Source organism: Diadema antillarum, unplaced genomic scaffold (genome assembly GCF_040938485.1).
Source record: "Diadema antillarum isolate AM-2024a unplaced genomic scaffold, OU_Dant_1.0 scf00000109, whole genome shotgun sequence".
Taxonomy (NCBI): domain Eukaryota; kingdom Metazoa; phylum Echinodermata; class Echinoidea; order Diadematoida; family Diadematidae; genus Diadema; species Diadema antillarum.
In genome coordinates, this window is record NW_027270998.1 from 2468047 (window position 1) to 2478111 (window position 10065).

Here is a 10065-nt window from a genome sequence, read left to right on the forward strand (position 1 = left end):
ATTTTGAGGAGTTGACCTTGACCTTTGACCCCCATGACCTTTGACCCATGACCCCCAACTTCCCTACATAATCACTGCCCATCGGTACATGCATATATACTAAGTTCCATGAAGATACCTTGAACCATTTGCGAGATATGGAGAAAAACATGAAATTTCAACCTTTTTTTCACAAAATAACCTGTGACCTTTGACCCCGTGACCCTAAAATCCAAACAAAGTATCATCCCCCCAGGATATACCCTCATACCAAGTTTGATGCAAAACCACCTCACGGTTCTTGAGATATCGACAAAAACAAAATGGGACGGACGTACGGACGGACGGACGGATGACCCGAAAACATAATGCCTCCGGCCACTTCGTTGGCGGAGGCATAAAAAAGGGTGATATCATCGATTTTTGCCTAGTCTTCCAGATGACATAATTGATGGCATGCAATAACCAAACAAGTAACAAGACAATTTTAAAGGTCATCTCCCTAACCAAAAAATCATGAATATCGAATGCCAGATTGTTATTTTATTTTCATAGACAATATTCATGTACAGTTCTTGTCAATGCATGTTGGCACTTTTTGGCAACAAAATCTGAATATGACTAGTCTTCTTAAATATCACTGCATCTCCACAAATGAACCACGCACAGAAAATTGCACACATGTCACACTGAGCCGGTGTGTAGTTCCACTGTGTGCATGAGCAGAAATAGGTCATTTGTGACAGCAGGCACAGGGTAGACATATAAAGCAGTTGGTAGATCTGTGATGCAATGATCATTGATGTAATCCTTATAAATGGCGCTTGCCAGCACATTCACCTGACATCAACAAATTGTTAATGGAAGCCTACACGTAGTATTTGGCAATAATAAGACAAAATTATTAATGCATTCATTGCAAAACAATGAAATGGATCCTTCTACATGTGTTAATTGACATACCATTCTGGTCACCTGGTCTACATGTAGTATGCATGTGCATATATTTTTTACTTAATCATGAATTCCATAAATTGTTACTTTGGGCAAGCCAATGCATTATGTCACTTTAAAAACAAGTAAAAGAGGCTAACCAACTGAGGAAACAGGAATGTCATTGGGGGATCTGTGCACATGAGCTACAAATCATAATTATGAACAGACCTATACCTACAGTGTATTAAAGAGAATGATTCATTCAAAACAAGAGAAGATGGGGAAAGGCAACGTGAGGATGAGGCATGGGAAGGGAAAGGGGGAGGGGGAAGGGGAGGGGGAAGGGAAAGGGGAGGGGAAACAAAACCCCTTTAATAGTAGAATATGATAAAAAATTCATACATCTGTAGTGCTCTAACAAGGAGATTAGATTTTGGCACAAGATTTGTTTCCATTTAATTGACAGGCAACATCACCAGGGGGAGTGAGAAAATCTTGCTGTGCAACACCATTCATTATAGTTTCAGTTTTATCTATCTCTGAGGCAATGCTGATATTGTTCACTTCAATACTTACAGCCAATCTTCCCTAAGTCAAATCTATAGGGACCCAAGAAAATCCTCTGACTTCAAAGATTAGGTCTGGCTTATCAGCTTGTATATCATAAACATATTTCACAGCCAGTGAGAGATTTGTTGCATATTTTGTTTTCAGCTTGAGAATTATATGCAGTAGTCCGATTTTTTTATAGATTTATTTATCATTAGAATTAAATGATTTATTCATCTAGGGGTTGACTTTTTCTTCCACTTTATAGCCAACTTTTTGACTTACGAGTGAGGCAAAGTTATTATCAACACATATTGTATGTGATGGCTCAGATTCTAACCAGGTACAGTTACACAGTAAAATTAGTAATAGATCGATGTATTAAGTACAATGCACAAAGGCAAGAGACACATTACGTAGGGGGGGTTAAGGAGAGGGGGTGAAACTGAGGTGTATCAACCACTGTTCCCCTTGGAGGATGGTAGATGCACCCTTATCATCTAGTCCATCTCCCTTCAAAGAGGAAGGCCGACCCTGGCACAGTCGTCTCCTTCTCTCTCCCCGCCAATGTCAATTAGGTTTTCCTGCCCACATCTGACATCACACCACACCTTGCCCGCAGTGGAGTTGCAGCAGCACACATGTATACTAGTAGTCCTCACACAACTCAACACTCTAGTGATCCGCAGTGGATCCGAATGAAGCACTCCTTTATGCATGCATCAAACATGGAAATCTCCCCCTTCACAAATCAAGCTTTGTTGCCATAACAACTTGCAAATTTTTATCACCCTTGATCTTTCTACACACATCAGACTCAGACAGTTTCGGATATATTCAAAAGACAAATAATCTCCCTTGTATCATATTCAGCTGATTATAACAAAAAATAAAAACAAAACAAGAACATCCCAAAAGCATCAAGTATACTCTTGAGCACAAGGCTTAGTCAAGAAGACCGCCTTAGGATCAAAACTACAATTCTTTACAGCATGAACAGTTTCACAACTTGAATATCAATGCTTTTGTAATTGTCAGCCGAATTGTTCTAGTCTACACACAAAGTCTTCACAAAGCATAATACCAGTGCATTCACAATTTTCTTTTGCTGTGATATCCTCTTCACTTCACATGATCTCAAACAGTATGAAAATTTATAAACATTTCATGAAACAACTACATAATCAAGTACTTAAACAAAGTGGAGCTGGTTTCACTCGAAGCAATGTCCTGTTGCCAGGCAACATTTGAGTGTCAGCTAAAGTCTGTTTTTGCAGGAAATATGTAAAAAGCACTTTATCTTTCATTGTATCAAATGAAATTTACAAATGGATTTAATATTCTTTTTTTTCTGTATCATATATGTGAAAGAAACATTTGTCTATATGCAATAATGCATGCACTTCCCATCCTCTGCTTACATTGTGGGTTATGAATTCAAATGGGGGGGGGGGGGGGCACAAATTGGTGATAAGTAGGTGATAAGTGCTTACATTCCATCTTAACACTTCCTGTGCTTTTGTTTGGTTTTGACTACATAAGGGAGGTAATCCATGGAAAACAGGAATTATCCAATTACAGAAGCTAGGTCTTGTTGTGACTGCAAAGCAATGACACATTAAAACACTGTGAACACTCAGGTAACAAAAAACAATAGCCTGCTACGATGATTTACAGTGTTTTACGGTGCAACGGCAAATGGATGACAAGTCAGTGAACTTCAGGGGCAGATCCAGGGATTCAAAAAAAGGGGGGGGGAGCGCAAGCAAGCAAGCAAAAAAAAAAGGCTTCAGCACAATTTTCTGCTGCCACTACATCCGCTGACAATGATGGTTTCTTCAAAAATTAAAGGGGGGTGCCCGAGCCCCCTTTCATTTTGTTTTTCTTTTGTTTTAAGAAGGTAAAAAGGGGGGCGCACACCCAGGGTGCCCCCCCCCGGATCCACTTATGAACTTTGTATGGATGTGGGAATACAGTGTAAGTAGCAGGACTTGGAAGAGAATGTTTTGTTGTTCATAGAAGTTCAGGTGCACAAAAGGTGAAAAAACAGAAACATGAGTGACATCACCAATCAGCAATCTTTGTTTCACTTCCTGTCAAGGGGTTCTGTAAAATGGCACACAGAATCCAGTCTCACCTTGCCATTTCTTGGCCATCTTGTACATGTTTGCAGCCCTCTGATACAGCTCACAGGCCTCCTCCTGCTTCTGGGTCCCTCTGTCCACCACAAAAAAAAGACAAGAAAACAGGTTACTATGACTGCTGCCTTTTCAAAAACAGTACATGCTGCAGCTGAGAAACAGAGCCTTAACTTTGGCATAAAACACCCTTGAGATCTACAACTGGTTGATTAGCTGGGATTTTGGTTCAAATCAGTTTTCCAACATGACACATTCATGTCATGGAATGCTTTACTGAAAATTTGCAGACAAATTTTTACAACTTTGGAATAAAAATGTCATACATGTACAACGGGAGAGGGCAGAATGTTTACCATCTTTACAACTGGCATGCCATAAGTATATCATCCACACATTTTGCACAAATGTATAATACTCAGCAATCACCATCTCTTTTTTTTTTAGTTTTGTTGTTTTTTTGACAGCACTATCTTCAGTGATCACAAAGAGTCAATCAATATTTGAAATATGCTATCAGGATCATAGATCATACAATCACTTTTAAATGCACTTTATTAGCATGAGGTTTGTTTTCAAGAACATACACTGTATCTTGGAGTAATGGAATGGGGTTGCACATTTTCTTCAAAAACCTAGACACCCCCCCCCAAAAAAAAAACAAACAAACAAACAAACAAACAAAAAAACAAGTGTACTACTTGTATCTCAATTAAGTACTCTGCTACTGCTAAATAAAAAAAAAACTTCTTAGCAATGTTCATATACAAAATAATAGGTAAATAGGGGACTACATATGTGGTCGTTGATAATGATAAGACTCTCATCAATGATCACAACACACCACTAAGTACGTCAACACCTGCCACTCTGCTTGCTTTGGCCGATGATCTCCAAACTAGGTCTGCATCCTCAATATAAAGCTCACCTCCTCTTTAGGTCATGTCTTACTTTTGATGAAGGACAATCAATTTGCCTGAAACGTTAAGTACTTTGAGTATCTTAGCTTTTCTTTATAACTAGATCTCCAGAGCTCTTGTTCAGTCATTTTCACTTCACTCCTTCCTTTCTCTTACAAATAATTCTTGTTGACTTCCCTCTTTCCTTCCTCCTTTATTACCTGCTTTCATTACAACCCAACAGTCCTTTTCAGAACCACTTCACACCATTTTACATATGTTTTTTAACTGGGATTATTTCTTACACCTGTAGTTCTTCCTCCCCTCAAGGACTACATTGTACATTTCACTTCATATTCTCTTCCATTTCCTTCTTCCACAGGAGCCCTTCTTCGGACCAAAATAGGATTGAGAAAATGCAACAATATTAGTAGAACACATCAGTGAAAGTTTGAGGAATATTGGACAATCGATGCAAAAGTTATGAATTTTTTAAATTTTTGTGTTGGAACCGCTGGATGAGGAGACTACTACAGCTTGTGAGTCATATGCGTACAACAGTATAAAGGAAATATAAAAGAAAATTCAACATATTTTCACTTTTTTCGCATAATAAAAGAGCAATTGACTTGCCTCTTTCTAAAGGCAGGGGGAATAATATTACCCATAACATTTATCGGTAACGAGTCAGGGGAATGTGTACTTTTTTCAAAGGATGGAATTTTGTGAAATTCTCTTTATATTTTCCTTATATTGTTGTACGCATGTGACATCTAAGTTATTCATACACTGCAGTAGTCTTCTCATCCAGCGGGTACTACACAAAAACTTCAAAAATTCATAACTTTTGAACGGATTGTCTGATTTTCCTCAAACTTTCAATGATGTGTTCTACTAATATTGCTTTAATTATTACTCTCTCTCTCTCTCTCTCTCTCTCTCTCCTACAGCAATCCCTCCCACATCCACTCATCTCTCCCCCCCCCCCCCTACTTTCTTGGCTTTTATTCCTCCTTTTCCTTTCTTTCTCATACACTGCACAGTTTGTACATATATGTGTAAGTCCCATCTCTCCTCGTCTTGCCTCTTTCCTTCCTCTTTTACTTCTTCCATTTCGTTGTTTTGATTCCACATTCCATAGTCCACATCGCTCACCAGCTTCATTTCTCACCCTTCATTTTGTCAAGCATCTGTCAGAAATTCACATCTACTTCACTTCTCTGATATCCATGATTTTCCAACCTTCAACTTCTTTTCCTCCCCCTCCTTTCTCTTTCATCTTTCTCCTCCCAATGATTCACAAATCGTTTACCTGATTTCCACTCTATTTCCCTTACTACTCTCTCTGTCCCCTATTCTCTTATCTCCACCAAGGCAACTTCAACTTCCCGCTCTCTGCTGCCCCTTGATTGTCACTATTTGCCTTCCTCACATGCTCCCTATGTCACATCCCTCCTTAACTCTCCTCTTATTAGGCTCTTCTTCTGCCAATGCAACAGTCCCTGCAAGGGCTACTAGTATACATTTGTACTCGTATGAACACATGGTGTTATTGCAAACCTATCTTCCTCAAATTCTTAAAGGGATCGTATAGTTTTGGTTGAGACCTAATTTCAGGTTTCTAACATTTATTTGTGAGATAATGAGAAACCCGGCCCTTACGAAATATGAAAGAGCATGTAATTCTGAGGAATTCAACGTTTATTTGATGAAAATTGGTTTTGAAATGGCTGAGATATCCAAAAAAGAGTGATTCTAATAAAGTGTGGGACCCACACTTTATTGTGATTGCTTTATCTTAATTTGTTTTTGGATGTTTCAGTCATTCCAAACTCGATTTTCATCAAATAAACTTTGAATTCCTCTTAAAATGGTATGCTCTGTACTATATCATAAGTGTTTTCTTGGTATCTCGCAAAAAGTCAAAAGCCCAATTGTCATCTCCACCAATACTGTATCATCCCTTTAAGTACTTGAAATACTTGTGGCAGTAAAACCACATGCTGCTCCTTGAAAGTCACATCAAGATGTCATGTGCCACTGAGGATGACAGCGTATCAAAAATTAGTGCAGTCTGAGGTGAAACATGCATGGGGTCAGAAATAAAAGGACCACCCTTTTGTGCAACCAACAGACTAGACAGAAAGATCCGTCTGTCCGGAGGACTCTTTTATATTTTGCCATTAACGCTGTCCTCCGTAGACAGACGGAAGGTACCAGTACCCATTGCTGTGTGGATGTTCTTAACCACTGTCTCTATGGAAAATTGGGTGAGGTACCTCACCCTTCTCGATTGCGTCTAATTCACGGCCCTAGGTCTGCAAATTTAAGCTTGAATAGTTAAATCAACTATTCAAGAATAGACTACACTCACCAGATTAATGAATAATCCAATATTTCGGTAGAATTTTCAACGCAAAACACACATCAACCAGCCCGTCGCGTCGTCACGTTCAAACTGCAGAAACATACAGTATGAATCTATTAGCCAATCACATGCGAGGTAGTTTCTACGGCTTTTTTTTTGCTAAAATACGTACCTCGCATGTGATTGGTTTACAGATTCAAAATGGCGATCTACAGCTAGCGAACGGCGATGTTGCGATATGGATAAATATTATCGGTACCTTATTCCCTGTACGCCACGGTGATATCCCATGAACCACCACGCACTAAGCAGCTGGCGAGCTTCTCTTGCAGTGTGGAATGCCGTTTGACAAGTGATAAGGTCACTATAAGCCCGCCTCACTCACTGCGCTTCTAGCTGCGTAGCTGACACATCGAACACTGTGCAATCGCGATATCGCATGCCTTTGCTCTCCGTTGCGCGATTTCGCATGCCTTTGCTCTCCGCTGCGCGATATTGCATGCCTTTGCTCTCCGCTGCACGATTATCAAGCTCTACATGTATAATGTTGCATCGCAGTAAATTGCCATGATTATGGCACAAAGCGTGAGAAAGTTGGCAGTAAGTTTCCATTTCTGAACATCCTAGCTTAGCTAGCCACAACAATTATGTTGAATATTTTTATGTCTCCTTCATCCATCCCGACCCCCTCACAAATCGCGCAAACCACCCACGTGGGTGAGGCTTGTGTGTGTGTGTGTACACATGTGTGTCCATGTAGTGGCTGCCCATGAATCAATAACTTTACACAGCCCAAAAAGATGTCGAAAAGATTCTAGCACTTTGTCTTCAAATAGAATTTCATTGCTATATATGAGATCAAGAAAGAATCACTAGAAAAGCACACTCGGAGAGCACAGACCTCCGCCAAGCCAGCAACTCATTTCCTTCCTTTATACACACATGCATGAAATTTCCCAAAATAGAAGCATTTTGTTTATAAATGTCATTGCACGGCGCCTTGCCCGAGCAAATCATGTGCCTTAGTGCACGTATGTAAACCTCAATCAGTACGCACAGCTTGAACCCCAAGTTCGTTGACCTTATGCCAAAGGATGAAAAATCCTTCAAAAATTCCATAAAAATTCCTGGATCACTACCAAAATTGAATGAGGTGTTCCTTGGGTCAATATTGACTTATAATGCAAGTTTCATTCTAATCTGTACTCAACTTTTTAGAGTTAATTTTCAAACAGACAAACCAAAGCCGAAGATCACTTAACCTCCTCCTTCCTTGGCAGAGCTCAGACGAGGTTAAAGGCCAAGGCAAGCAAGGGGCTGTACACTATGGACCCTAACCCCGGGGCGCTCCTTGTACACAGCCAATCCATTTTTATGTGCTTTGCGCGTAGAGAAGTGCATACTAAGTGTTCAGTGCGCGAATTATACGCGGTCGGTTTAAAAGAAGGTGGTCGATGATATGTAGTAGGGCTACCATACATCAACATACATATTACATGATCATCCCACTCTGACCAAACAAATGGTAATTCATTGCTGCGAAGATGCCCAATTTGGGGTAATATTTATTGATTTGCTCACTACACTGCACTGTACAATTGTAAGTCAAGAAGGCCCTTGGTCTAATACTTCAATAGAACTTAGCAAGATTAGATTGTTAGTGTTCTGCGTCGTTGTACTTGTAGATTCACTAGCACTAAGAAAACTCTATGTACGAACAAGTTTAACGTTGGTAGTGATAGCACTGGCACTGCACTGATAGTGATAGAGTGATGATCATGAAGCAGCTGATTGTGAATCACTAACGTTTAGGCCTATGCCTAGATTTCTATAACGTTACCGGTTTTGCTTACCCAAACATGCTACCAAAGAATCCTTGTGAGGACTTCAGCTTCTTGTCGGCTTCTGCCATAAACTGCTTGCCTTTAGCTTCGTTATCTGCCATTTTGGTAGAATTTGGGGAGCTTACGATACTATTTATCAAGTAAAAAGGCCGTGTTCCACCCTTGTCGGAGGATGTAAATCGTATGATGTCAGTGTGGTGAAACGTGCGTACTGCGTGTTTGTGTCGACACGGTACACACCACACAAGATAGTACACACAGTTCAGCTCACAGTAATTACATACATTTGGCAGAATAGACGCGCGCACACACCGATTATTTTACACACATTCATACATTATAATATGGGATGCGCGCGTGCTGCTATGCTACTAAAGTATGTATTAGAAAGGTCGGGGCGGATCGGAATGAATCGTAGAGATCTCAGAGAAGTCATCTAGCTAGCTAGCTAGCTACACAGTACGGTATCCCGATGCGGACGCATCCCGGTAAGGTCATGACCGCGCGAAGTTCGATTTTTGTTTTGATTTTGAAGTCTGCTTAGGTCATAGGAATTAGGATCTACTAGCGCTTTATGATCTAGCAGTATTCATCAAGGGCCATGGTAAGTGGATGAAGTATCAGCTGGTCTTTCGTAGATCTGCTAAAACTTACTGAATAACGTTAGGCTTAGGGCCTTCTAGTTTTTTCTTCTTTAAAAAAAAACAAACAAACAAACTTAACAAGGTGTTATGGGTACCGGTGTTATGTTATTAGCTGGATCGATCGAACTCATTCACAGTGGCGTCAGTGCCAGTGGATCGCCATAAACATCTATAGAATTCTAGACACCACAGTCTAAAAAACTCCAAAAATAAGTCTAACAAACGTGTTAAGGTTAGATGGATGTCCCCTGTCCCCTTTCCTTTTTCTCTTGGCTATAATGTATGTTTATCATGATATTGAGCCGTAGTGGCCTTAGCTATTTCTGTTGGGAAAATCGATCAGACAGTGGCTGGCCAGTCTGGGTGTTTCTTTTTCTAACGTTACAATCCTTACAAATACAACACCAATCTTGAGCTAGATTTTATTCCAAAGGTTACAAAAAAGAGAAAAGAAAATGGAACGAACAATTATTGTGTTGTCCTTGAGCTTGAGAATAGAATTTTATGCAGTGACGGTGGTGCATGGGTCCAGGGTGGGGAGCAACGGGCGTGTGCCCCCTTTATTTCTTTGGAAAAAAAAATGAAAGGGGATGCATGGGCCCCCTTTCAAATTTTGCACCAGAAAATTGTGCTGAAGCTTTTTTTTTTCTTTCTTTCTTTCTTTCTTTTTGCTTCACAGCCCATGAAACTCGGGAATGGCATGAGAAA

General features: G+C 40.0%; 1 protein-coding gene across 1 annotated transcript in view; it reads right to left on the bottom strand.

Moving 5' to 3' along the window:
- Positions 1 to 8914, bottom strand: part of LOC139719341 (alpha-soluble NSF attachment protein-like) — a 29258-nt gene extending 20344 nt beyond the window's left edge. The window contains exons 1-2 of the mRNA XM_071630756.1: positions 8723 to 8914; positions 3602 to 3681 (exon numbers count right to left, since the gene is read on the bottom strand). Coding sequence (XP_071486857.1) covers positions 3602 to 3681; positions 8723 to 8814 — 172 coding nt within the window. The 5' untranslated portion in view covers positions 8815 to 8914. The remainder of the gene's footprint in view (positions 1 to 3601; positions 3682 to 8722) is intronic.
- Positions 8915 to 10065: the final 1151 nt, after the last annotated feature.